General features: G+C 44.5%; 1 protein-coding gene across 1 annotated transcript; it reads right to left on the bottom strand.

Moving 5' to 3' along the window:
* Positions 1 to 384: 384 nt before the first annotated feature.
* On the bottom strand, positions 385 to 7227 carry CACNG4 (calcium channel, voltage-dependent, gamma subunit 4; the record flags this gene model as incomplete). The annotated part of the gene is made up of 3 exons (XM_008946740.1): positions 385 to 1280; positions 2092 to 2232; positions 7144 to 7227. Coding segments are annotated over 3 exons (740 nt in total), but the record flags the coding sequence as incomplete, so codon positions are not given.
* Positions 7228 to 13199: the final 5972 nt, after the last annotated feature.

Here is a 13199-nt window from a genome sequence, read left to right as displayed (position 1 = left end):
AAGTTTTCTAAATGTTAGGCAAGAAATGATATTTGCAAATATGCTCAAGTCCCACCTATTTTAATCCTTCCCTTTCTAGGGTTTCAAGATGCACCCACCCTCTTCTCCCCCACCTGCGTTGCCCTGAGGGCCACCTTCCACCCAGAAATGGGAGACCCCCTTACCACCCCATCAGGGAGTCTCTAGTGCTCAGTAGATGGGTGCTCTATGGTTTCCGAAGCACAGGTCAGTTTTAGAAAGTGTTGCCTTCAAAAATATTTTCTTTTTTTTCTTTTTCTTTTCTTTTTTTTTTTTTTTCTAAAGAGGCAAAGCTTATGGTGTGTCAAAGGAAAGTGGCTCACTTGATGAGTCGTTCATAATCAACCTTGGGCTTGGTTATAAATGATATCTGCAAGTTTGTATTAAGGGATTTCAATATTAGAAAAAAAGTCGTACAACAATTTTTCTGTAATCCTTTAAAACACACTGGTGGCAAGTCCTTTGCAGTTTCTCCAAGACTTTGTACACACTACAAAAGTGCAGGAACGTGAACTGCCTTCATCTCGTGACACCAAGAACTGAAAGAAACAAACTCCGAATAGCTTCAAAAAAAGCTACGAGCGTGTAGCATCTTTATGTTGGTCCCGAGGGAGGATCTCCACTTGTTACCTCAACACATTCCACAACTAAAGAGGTGAGAGGGTATTTAAACATCACTCCTTCTCTGTCATGACAGATCCGTTCTATTTCAATATCTCTTCAAAAAGCGTGAGGAAGGAAGGTACTTCAAACAGGCGTCGTTCTCCTGTTGACCATGTTGACGTGGAGTCCTTCCTTAAATTCCTTCTGAAGGAAGTTGTGAACCTGCAGAAAACTGGCCTCTTGGTCTGCATTGTAGCTGGCAGCTGTAAGAGTGTACATGGAAATTTCGTTCATGGGAATGGTGCTTGCTATCTTCATGCCAACGGGAGAAATGTCTCTAGATGGAGAAGGCTCTGTAGACCGAGAACTGGATCTGGACCTCCGCCTCCTGTACCTATAACTTGGCATCCTGGCGTAAGGAGAACTGGAAGAAGTCTTAAGGAATTCCCTCTTGGTCTTAAACCTCAGCTCCTTGTTCTTCTCAATATAAATGTTCACAGCCAGAACACCTATGGTTTCGGCCACGATAAAAGACAAGGCTCCAAAATAAAAAGACCAACCATAGTTGTAATGGTTCTTTTTGTCCTCATCTCGTTTGTCACTTGGATCACCTGCATTGCTTGATATGTAGACAATGATACCTATGATATTACTGAGTCCTAGAGAGAGAAAAACATAAATCAGTGGTTATGGGGCTCGGAAGAAAAAAATTCAAGCCACGTTACTTTCTGGATCTGAACGGTTCAAAGACTGTGACCAGGAAATTTTCTTACATTTATCTACTCTTTCATTTTTCTCAAGATTTAATTTATTCTTGAAAAACAACGAATATATCCACATCTGGGTTCCATATGCTCGCACAGATCCTAAAATATTCAGCAGGATTTGTTCCCATCTCTTCATTGCCACGTTGAGAAAGAAGCAGCATATGGAGGTCGCTAGTATTGTTAGTGGGACTGTAACATTCAGAATAATAATAAAAATACATTTTTGAGCTCAGGGCTATGGCTGTTCACCTTGATCAAGATGAGTTCTCTTCCACCTTGCTGAATTTTCATCTAAATGCAGCATGCTTAATCTGAGCTTCAGGGAAAGCTATTAACAATGTGGCTGACTCTCTAAGACGCTCACCTATAATAGGTGAATTTTTTCTGCCATCATACAAAAGAAAAGAAAAAGGGCCTGGATGTAAGAGGCACCTGATTCATCTAATGTTTAATACATTTTGAATACTGCAAAACCTGCTTGTTACTGACTCTAGCTTCCTTTTTTAGGAAAACTAAAAGCTTTTCTAGAATATACTTATTGTAGAGCATATGTTTGTCTTAAGAAATTTGCCTTGTGTGACGTTACTAGTGCCCTTGATCCTGGAAAGGGGTGCAAGGAGAGATCAGCCCCCAAGCTTTTCCAAAATCCTTTTCAGTTTGGAGAGGCAGCAGTTCTTAAGGACTCAATTTAAGGAGAACCTACCTGCTGCAACAAAGAGAATCCCAGCGCTGAGAATAATGTTGTTTTTGCTGTTGTAAATCCTTCCTGCTCCAACACAGAGTCCTCCCAGCAACAGCAATATTGTGCTTAGGATGGGGAACACACTGGAGGCACGGACAATGCCTGGAGGAGAGACAGGGAGAAGACCAAGACAAACAGTAATCATTTCAGATCCCTCCTCGGGTGCAAGTGTGGAGATTGCAAAGTCTCAGAACCCCTGGCTTTTGCTGGAATCACCACTGAGTCTTCATTTCTGGGCATATTTTTGAGAGCCAAGGGTGTGGTTAGGTGGTCAATGTGGTACATGCACTCTCAACTGCATAACTTAAATCTTTTAACCTTTCTCCTAGAAAATCCAGTGTTATCACCATTATCTGACACCATCACGTCCAGAACATTTCTGGCAATGCATGAGGTAAGTGACAATAAGACCCAGCATCATGCAGGGAGTGGCAGTGAAAACTTCATGAGCTGGTTATGAACCCTACAACGTTTGGGGATGGCTTGAGCAGACGGATCTGTTCCTTGGTACATGTGCAAGGGGAGCAAACAGCAGTTCTTGGAGTCTGCAGAGTTTGTGTTGCCAGCAAGCACAGGTAGTAACTCCTTTTTCTTTTGTTAAATATTAAGAACATTGAAACCTTTCATATTTCTAAGGAAGAAATTGTAACAATTGTGTCTCAGGTATTTGTGTTTAGTTTCCTGACAGCTAAGTAGAGTAATTTAAAATTCTGTGTGCTTCAGTCCATTCACCAGCATGGGCTATAAAATCCCTGAAAAAAAAATTTAAAACACCACTTCAAGCCAGATTTCAAAGTCGCTGCACTACAAGACTAAGCAGCAGTCGAAAGGGGAGTGGCAGGGGGAGAACAAAAGGGCTGAGAAAAAATAAACAAGTGCAAGAGAGACGTCTGGGTGGTTAAGAACCAAAGGGGGAAACCTGGCAAGCCTTCCTGAAAGGCAGACTGAGGAACTGAGTTATACTGTTAGAGGACTTTTTTTTTCAAGGAGGGGAGATAAGGTGCTGGATGCTGCTGTGGAAAGCAGGATTGTGCCAGAGCTGAGGACTGTGGAAAGGCAAAGGCGTGGAGGGGAGTCCTGGCAGGGCGAGGGGGTGCCAGGACGTGGGGCTGCTTGAGGTGAGGGGGGTGTCAGGGGCTGCTGTCACAGGGGGTGGAAACCCCACCGCACACTGGGGGGGCACGGGCACCCCCAGGGAGCAGGAAACAGCATCGGGGCCAATGTGCTGCCGGGTGCCAGCTCCCTGCCTGGCACGCACAGCGAGCGGTGCCCGTTTCCTGGGGAGGAAGGGCCAGATGTTCCAGCTGATGCTTTCTCACTTGACTTTTGATGGCTGCGGCGTTCCCAATTTACTGAATTGCTTCCTAACGATTCCTCTGGTGACTGGTGGCAAAACACCCACTGATTGCAAGAGGGACAGGATTGGGTATTTACTAACAGCCTTGCAAAGCCCCCAGGACCCCCAGCTACAGCCCCAGCCATCATCAGGATGGTGCAAATATAAAATAAAAAAGGCAGTCCCTGCCTGAGAAGCTTATTCCTGTATCATCCTGCAACAGGGAGAAAAAAATCCATCTCCTACTGAAACTGGCAACGTCCCTGCACGTGTCCTTTACAGACAGGGCATTTTCTAACTGGCTCCAAACCCAGCTCAGACAGACACATTACCATTCAGACAGCATCTCACAACTGCCATATCAAAGTGACGTGGGTGTAAGGTCTCTAATCAAAGGCTGTTGAGTGCTGAGAGCCCGTTCTGTTGTCCTGGGTGTATCCCCATGTGTGTGGTACCAAGTAACAGAGCTTTGACTTTCGGGTCAGTTTTTAGAGTCGGTTATCAGAAAAAGATTCCACGTCAGTCTGTGCTGCTGGAATGTGCAGCCACCACAAATCACTGTCTGCCTGGTAGTGCCCTGGCAAAAAGCAGCATGAGCTTAAAACCTACCATGGCCCACCCCTTCTGGGTGTTGTTTCCTGTATTTTATGGTCTTGTTGTTTAGAATGATTTTAATTAAATCAAAGAGCTTTCCTAAAATGCTTCAGTGATTTCATCAGAAGGAACTTGCCAGACGTGCCAAATTTAGTGGGTGGGTTGTTCTACTTGTAGCGATCATCACAGAGTCATGGAACGGTTTGGGTTGGAAGAGACCTTAAAGATCATCATGTTCCAACCCCCCTGCCATGGGCAGGGACATCTCCCACTAGAGCAGGTTGCTCAAAGCCACATCCAGCCTTGTAATCTCTAGAGATAATTTTTCTATAGTAGGTAATTAATGTGAAGAGAAACAAAACACCCAGTGTTCTCCTCCTGTAAAACTCTGCAGTATTTTCATTCCCACAGTGTGTACTTTTAGCTCTGAAATTTAAAAGGTAGCTCATAGGTACCATGTAGAATTTACATATGCCTCCTGATACTGGTAATAAAATGACAGCACATCAAAAAACATTAAGGCAATCTGGTTTTTGCTTTCTCCCTTGCTTTTTTTTCCCTTGTTTACCGTCCTGTCTGTTTGCATTGGCTGCTCTGCACCAGTATGTGTTGTGACACCTCCTTGGGTGAAGCTCTGCAGCGTGCTGTGCTGCTCCTCCCCATGGGGCTGCGAGCCCCTCTGCCCAGGATTTTGTTCTCCTCCAAAAGGCAGGAGCCAAGGAAATGTCTTTAAAAAGGGGATTCTAGAACATGTGGGGAAGAAGTGCATGGAAGTGTAGATGTGACCCAGAAACAGGGTCCCCTGCCCCCTCTGGAGGGCTGCACTTTTGCAGCAGAGCCTCGAGGATGAGCACGGCTGAAATCCTCTCCTGCAAAGGGAGAGGTGGAGGTGCAAGGCTGGATGGACAGCAGCTCTGGGCAGGGCAGGAGAGGAGGCAGCAGGAGCACACGTGGCTGGGTGATGCAGCCCATACCTCTGCCCCTTGCTGGGTCTCTGCACAGACAGGAAGGGGATTTTTTGTTGTTTTAGACACACAGACTGGCACGTGCTGTCACAGGGAGGGTTCAAGAGCAGGGGTCTTGTCTGAGCTTCTTTGCCCATGTTAGTTGTCACTGTGGCTGCAGTTTGCTTGGTTGTGCTGGGAGAAACCTGAATGCTGAAGGGCAAAGTCCAAACTCGTGCTTCTACCCACACTCTGGACCAAAATCTCCTAAAATCAGTAGTTTTTTTCACTGATTTCAGTAGGGTTTTGAACCAGGGCTGGATTCTGCTAGCACCATAATGTTTACATTTATCTGATGCCTATATTAGATTGGTCACTGTGGAGCAGGCTGAGACCCCTCAGGCTGCTCTTTCAGAAGCACAAGATGCACACAGCCTTGGTGCCTTCATCTAAGCCAGACAGGAAAAACAACTCAGGGAAACTTGTGCCAAGAAATGGCTAAAGATCATGGTGAATGATACAGAGACAGCAGATTGCACAGAGGGCAAAAATGGGCCGGGAGGTCTCACGTCTCCTTTGGAACAGGATGCAAATATCCTCTTGTCTTAGACAATGATTTGGTCCCTATTACATATCCGTATGAGCTCATCTCTTCTGGATTTGGGTACATAACCTTTCAGTAATCTCTAAATCAACCATATGCATTTAAAGTGGAGCTGCAGTTTTTCCTGCAGCAGTCCAAGCAGAGGAGCCCTGTTACCTGTGCAGACTCTGGGAGGATGAGCTGTCCTCTGCGGGGGGAGCTGCTGGAGACTCGTTTTGCAGAAGACATACAGGGTTAGACTGACTTGTTTTTAAGGTCTGTACTTATTTGCTTTTGAAAACAGCTTTTAGGAGCACTCGTCACAAACACACTTACAAACAATTTACCAATCTCATGTCTCACTGTGGAGCTGTAGACTGTTTTTCCCAGTTCTCCTTTTTTTCCAAATAAAGAAGGCATAATACGCTTTTATCAAGATGCTATTTAACTCCTCTTTCCTTTACAGTCCTTTTACTAATGATGTTTCTTTCCTAAAGCTGACTTGGCATCAATTTAACATTAGTTCCAAGGCTTTGTATGAAAGATAAATGCAGCTGTGCTCACACTCTCTAGCTTGCCTTTGCCCGAGCACTGAAATCATGTCACCCAAGCGCTATGACTGATCTAAATTGACAAGAGTAAAGATGAAAAAAATCTGGGTTTCCTGGTAAAACGTACTTTTCAGAGTTTATTTTTTTTTTCTTCTTGTATTAGCAAGTAGAGGTTGTTTTCCAGAAGCGAGCAGAAGGGCAGAGTGGTTCTCTAAGTGGTGTTTCAGGTAATTAATAGCAGTGTAATTGAGGAGTGTTTTGCCTTGCTGGGTGTAGCAGCCAGCAGCATCATTCATTGCTCCCTCAAGCTTTCCCAACACCTTGTGAACTGCACTTTCTTTCTCTGGTAAAGGGCACAGCTTTCAGCTTGGCTGGTCAGCTCTTCTGTTCAAAAGGAATAACTAGGCAAGGTGTCCTCTGGGGAAAGGGAAATCTAAGTCAAACTTTGCAGGATTCATGAAGTTTCATGCTCAGGTTCCAAGATTTCCTATCGGCTGAGCAAAGGGTCATCTGGAGGAGATTAAAAGATTGCCCTTATTTCAACGACTGGGTTGGTGGGTGAAATTACTTCTGTGGCAGCTTACACACCAGGGGTCAAATTACTTCTGTGGCAGCTTACCCCCCAGCAAAGAGCAGCAATGGCTGGCTGGCCATGCAGGGAAGCCACAGCCTGTGTTCATGCTGAGATTTGCTGCTATCTGCAGAATTTTCAGCTTCCTTCCTACGACGCAGTAACTTCACTGCAGGGGGAGGCGGCTCAGCAGCTGCAAAGGATGAGGCTTGTGTAAGGGTTGGGCTTAAGCACCAGGAAGAGCTTCCTAATGGGCTGGAACCCACTCTTCAAACCTGTTTTGATATGCTAATCAGATAGATACTCCCTCTAAAATCTCCTTCTAGATATAGAATAAGACATGGGTTGTATTGTCCAGGAGAGAAGCCTGTAGAAGAGAAGTCTTTCTGGCCATGTCTGTTAACCCTGTGATTTAGGTATTAATTTTCACTTACGGAGAAGGTATTCTGAGCTGTCGTGGTCATAGTCATTGTCTTCAGGGAAGTGGTTGATTCGGAAGCAATGTCCTTTGTAGATTCCTAAATGAAAACAAAGCAAAGATAGCACATAAGGAATGGAACCAGGTGAATGTCCTTCTGCCAGCTCTGCTTTATTTCATTTTCCTCACAGGCTACATAAATAAATTATTCTCCTGTAGGGTTGCTCTCTGCTTTTTTTTATGCCATCAGACATCTCTAAGGTCACAAATTTTGGGCAGGTTGGAGCCTAGCTGAAGGAAGGGAGAGCCAGGATTCCCGGGCTCTTTTCTCCAGACTCCTACTAATATCACTCCCTTGAGTTTTTTAATCTCCCTGTGCTTTATGTTATCAGTGCCCTGCTTATCTTACAAGCATACGGAGTTTGCAAAGCTTCTTTTTATTCCTTGAGTGACTGTCACTCTGGTCCCTGCTGCATGGCTGGGGCTCCCCAGCTAAGCCAAGTGCCAATGTGGTGCCCATCACCCCTCTCCTGTCTCGTCCTCAGTGAAGCGTTGTCTTCCCTTATCAGAGCTGGTGAACACTGAACTGTCTGAGGCCTCTTCAATTACTCTCTAGGCTTGGAAAACATGACCATAAATCTCTTCCTGCTGCAATTTAAACCTGCACAACCCTCTCAAAGTTGACTCAGCTTTTAGCCATATATTTGTTTAGTTAACTGGGAGCCTGTGCAGCCAGCCAGGGCACGAGTGTGAGCTCCTGATACCTGAAGGGACAACGTCACAGTTGGCAGGATGAACCCCTTGCTTGACTGAACAGGATGAAGTTCAGCACTTTGTCCACCTGGGTAAAGCTTTCCATTAGTATTTGGTGTTATTTTGTGTTATTTTCTGTCACGGTTACCCAGTCCTAGCTGCAGTCGGGTAGCTGCTGTGCAGCGAGCTGCACGGGGACCTCTCCCCAGAGAGCTCCCTGCAGGAGCGAAGCCCCGAGGTGTGATTCTGCCTTGGTGCTTTCATTATTCATTAACCAGCACCCCCGTGCTCAGGAGCATACATCACCCAGGATGAGTTATCTTCTGCCCAGGAGTTTCGGTGCTTACAGCTCGAGCTGGCAGAGGGATTTAAAACCCATCAGTTAATACTACTTTAACAGAAGCACAGCTGCAGTCTGGAGGATATAAATGTGGATTTATTTCACTACCTATTACCAATGATTACAAAGATCTCAAAAGAATTACTAATCCGGAGGATTTCAATTGCGCCCTGTGAGTGTCAACTGCAGGTTTGCCACTACAGTGCATTTAATTCTTCCAGTAAATGATGTATCCCCTCTAATTGCAGTAACGGCTCAGGCTTTCTCTGCACAGCACTTCAAAGGCTGTGAACATGAAGCAAGTGGCTCCCGTTACATCTGGAAGTGGCACATCTGCCCTGGCTGCCAGGCGGCCGAGAGCACTTCAGCTGGGGCCGCTCCTGCTGAGCACCTCTGCCCGTGCTGGCTTGAGATCTCAAACCCCAAAACCTCTACCTCTGCCTGCCCTCGGCTGGCTTGCTGCTCCTGTGCCTCTCCAGCAGGGCAATCTAACATTCAGATCTTACAGACCCCAGTGCTTGTTTTTACAGCCCTTCACACAATGCAACGAAATCACTCCCAGCATAACAGAGCCTCTGAGATTGGATGGGCATTTCTTTCAGTGCCTTTGTTGTGGTGTGCCAATTGAGAGGGAATACATTCAGAATATGATTTTTATCCTTTCCTATTCATTAAGGAAAAAAAAATCAATACTCTTCTCACCCTAATTTCCTATGGAAATAGGCTTTTCAATGACATGTTTGTGTGTGTATAGGTGTGGCCATCTCTGTCTGTAAGTACTTCCCCAATAACTTTTATGGTGGTTGGTGGAATTTATCCAGAGCTGATACAAAAGAAATATCACAGGTAACTGAGCTCCCACAACTTCTGTGCAAGGAGGCAGACGTGTGAAGGAGAGAGAGCTGTCCACCAAAAGCTGTTTTGTGGACAGAGCATGGACATGGGCGGCAGCCCACACAGATATCCCACTCCCAGAAACTCAGCTAAGAGACAAGACATCTGCAAGACTGAAATGTTCCCCGAGCCTCTTGTGTTTGCAGCACAGATGGATTGATAGAGGGATCTGGCCTCTGTAAAATGTCTCTATGTTATTAAAATTCTGAATGAAATGGGCTCCTCAGCAGAACTTTCTCTTGCATGGAGGCCATGAAGCCATCCCTTCCACCACAGGGCTGAAATGCACCATCAGGACAGGCTGGGCTGGTATTAGCAATGTCTGGGTTTTTCTTCATTTATGGTTGGAGACCTTAATTTCCTGCTGCTTATATCTGGAGCCTTTCACACAGAAGTGTATTAGGAAGTCTAGCAGAGGTGAAAAAAAGAGGATAATTAACCCCAAACAGAAAATTCTCGACTGCTTGGGAATTCCTTTCTATTTCCAGTTTTTAGAAATATTGAGATTGGTCATTCTGGCCAACTTTTTATAGAAATAGAAAATGACCCTGAAACTTGGACCTGTATCAAAGACTGGGAACCCAAAATATTCTTCCCAATATTTTTGCTCTGGTTCAGATCATAGATACTGGTTCAGGATCTTCTCCAGTGTCTATGGTATTTGATAGCTAATAACAGCAGCAGACTGGGTAATTTTTAAGCTTAACAGGTGTCATATAACTCAGCAGCAGCTTATTAAACTCTCAGTGAGGCTTGAAGTTGCTATCAGGAACCCTGGTGATCTACAGGGCATTGAGGGCTCTTTTAACCCACAAAGTATCAGCAACAAAGTCTTTCTAGGAAATACAATAATACCCTTTTTTTTTTTTCATAATGGTGGACTTTGAAACTCCAATTTAGGAAAAATTGAACTTAGCTGGGTGAAAGCTCCTGAAGCAGTGGTCAGCTTTAAAAGCACAACAGCAGGATCTGTCTTGTACTACAAAAAATCAAGCCAAACCAAACCAGATTTGGTGAAATACCTGGCTCTGTGCCCTCCTGTGTAAAGCAGTGCAGAAGAATAAAAACCATGAAACAGAAGAGGTGGCAGAAAAGGAAACAACGCAATTAAATTCATTAATAACTATGCTACAGCATCTGCACAAGGCCTGAAATCCTTGCAGGTCTTCTCAAAGTCTTCACAGAGGATGCCTTGAAGAAATGTGTAGACAAAGGTGGCCACTGGTCCACGCTCAGTAAGGCACCCACGGGCTGTTTTCCACAACAGGATGTGATGTGGAAGAGATGTTTTGTTTCTTTGCTTGAGTATGAGGATACAGTCCCTTATATACTTTGGAGAGGAAGATGGAATATTTAACTTCCACTTCTGTACCCACTAGAGAGAGATAAATAAACTGCAATCACTGCCTAACAGATACTAAAATATTGAGAAGCACTTCTGGATACCTCTTGAGAGTAAGATATAATATCCCACTGAGACGCTCCAAGTTTTACTCCTTTCTTTGAATGATTACTGATATGTTTTAAGTTATGATTTTTAGAAATACAAATATCATAATGCATTTTTTTTTCCTCATAGTAACAACTTTGTTCTGAATCTTGAGCCAGGACTTCAGGATCTAGCCTAATGATAATGAAGATGCATATTTTCTGAAGTGTTGCTGATGGTGTAGGAACAGTTTTTTTTCCCACAGGTTGCAGTGTATTTAGCTGACATTTAAAAAATAAAAATTGTTTGTGACTTGGTTTTAATCCGTGTTCAAGGGCTTCTCTGACAAGGTTAGTACTACCCAATCTCACTAAGTGTTGTTCAGGTAACTATAATTAGAGTGTGATGTATTCAGATAATGTGATAAGGGAGGGAACTGTGGTGCCTAAGTGAAGATTAAGTTTTTGTTTTGGGGTTTGAGATCTCAAGGTACATGGAGTTTTGAACAGTAAATCAAAGTAGTGATCCTAAATTGTGATGACATATTACCTTCTCCTTGCTCTTTCTCAAATAATCCTGTAACACTCCTGTCTGTACCATTGCAGAATTATGCAACAGGGGTTTGTTTTTGGATGACTGAGAGTGATGCAAATGCCTGTTCACTTTGTTTGTGGCCATGCTTTACATGACCACGTTGTTGTTGGCCATACCACCAGCTGTGTCTCTGGAACAGCCACTTCCCGTGGTTGTATTTATCAACAACAACATTCCCTGGTGGCCTGGGAGTGTTTGCAGCAATCAGCACTGGAAGATAGAGCATTTCAATGTCTGACAGTATTTCTCAAGGCAGGCTGTACTTTGGTTTTCTCCCCCTCCTCGTCCTGAAATCCGTACACAACAAGATCTTTCCATAACATTACTGCTCTGTTGTCATTTAAAATAGGTTTCCACCATGCAAGATGCTAGCAGCTTTGCAGCAGAGGACCTTGTCTGCAGGGTACTTCTGTCAATAGCAATTTTCATCTTGCTCTTGAGCACGAGCTTACGGGAGGCGATATCTGATAGCAGTGGGAGACCCAGGAGGATAGATGGGTCAGGCTGCTGTCCCTTCTCCATCACCAGCCTCTGCAGAGCTATTGCTTTATAGGCTCCTTCATCTGCCAGCCCTCTCACCCACCCTTCTTGGTGAGTCTGTGATGTAAAACTTGCTTGAAGAGTCTTTCTTGTTTTCTCATGGGACACCAGACACTTGTGACCTCCTTGGATCAAACTCTCCCCTGCCAACATGCTACATTCTTGTAGCTCTTGAGCAGCTACAGATACTTAGTGCACACACGTGCACACTATTAATAGAGCTAAGCAGGGTTTCTCCTGAGGGGGATTAGACTGATGGAATGAGTGCTATGAATGTCAACTGCAGAAGTGGTCGCATGGCTACAGCAATTACCTGCGGGCAGGTAAATACACTCTGTAATTGTCCAGCCTAAAATCCCACTAACCAGCTGATTTCTTTCTGGCAAAAGTGAGTCTTTTGGGATGGAGTGAAGACGTGGAAGGAAATTATTTTTAAGATCATTTGACAGCAAGTGCTTGCAGATACAGGCAATACAAGCTGCAGGGAGCTGACTGTATATTAAAAATAAGGCAATTAACGTGGAACCATGGGAAATTTGTCCCGGTGGTTCTGCTTGTTGCATCTATCCTGTGATTAAAGGCTGTGCTTCAGTTCCAGAGCCAACCGTTAGCCTGATTTACTACAACACTTGAATATCTGAAGGTTTAAATGACAAGTTTTCTGAACATATCAGCACAGAGAAGGCTGACTAACAGATAATACCACAGGCAACAAGAAGGGTGTGACAGGCAGTGGGGCTGCTGTAACAGAAGTAGCCTGAACAGAGTGTCCATCCAAGCATGCTGTGTGGGACTGGGTCTCCTTAATGGCATGGCTTTGCACTTCCCTTGGACAAGGGTGGAGAACCTCTATTTATAGTGAGTGGGAGTGTGTCAGCACTGGACTCTGCCGGGGAGAAGAGAAACAGCTACATATAATTTTTCCTTAGGAAGATTTCTCTGCTGACAAGTTCTGAAATCCTTTGCCATGTGATTTGTGCAATAGTGAGCAGAGGAGATCAGACATGGCAAAAAATGTCCCCCTCCGCAAAATTTATAGAGTCTATCTGTGCCCTGTGTTCATTTCTTTGATTCTCCACCAGTACAGCTCCCCTGTCTCACTGGATTGACACACAACAGCAAATGCAGCTGTCGAGTCCACTTTCTTTTCTCTTAACTCCTCTCATCATAAAATAACCCTTGAAAAGAGAAACGAGTGGTGCATCTCCTTTTACTTTCAAAACCTGCTTTGTGGTGCCGATGGTCAAACAGGGACTGTTATGGTCCTGAGCTCTCCACTCAGGCCACAAGGCACAGCATTAGGTATTTTTTCTGTAACTTGGCACTTTTTCTGCTAAATTGTCCCGAGTTCGATTATCTGACTCCTGCTGTTTGCCGAGTTTCACAAGCCTGTCCTTAAGTTACTTGGATGAGCACAGATCCTGTGAGCCTCTGCCAGAGAACGTTTAATGCTGTCATTATAAAAGAAATCATGAAGTATTGATGCAGGTTGTGTGCAAAACATACCCCATGTGAATTTGCT

The sequence above is a fragment of the Merops nubicus genome, unplaced genomic scaffold, assembly GCF_000691845.1.
Source record: "Merops nubicus isolate BGI_N331 unplaced genomic scaffold, ASM69184v1 scaffold339, whole genome shotgun sequence".
NCBI lineage: Eukaryota > Metazoa > Chordata > Aves > Coraciiformes > Meropidae > Merops > Merops nubicus.
Note: the sequence above shows the minus strand (reverse complement) of the source record. Positions and strands in the feature narration are given on the sequence as shown.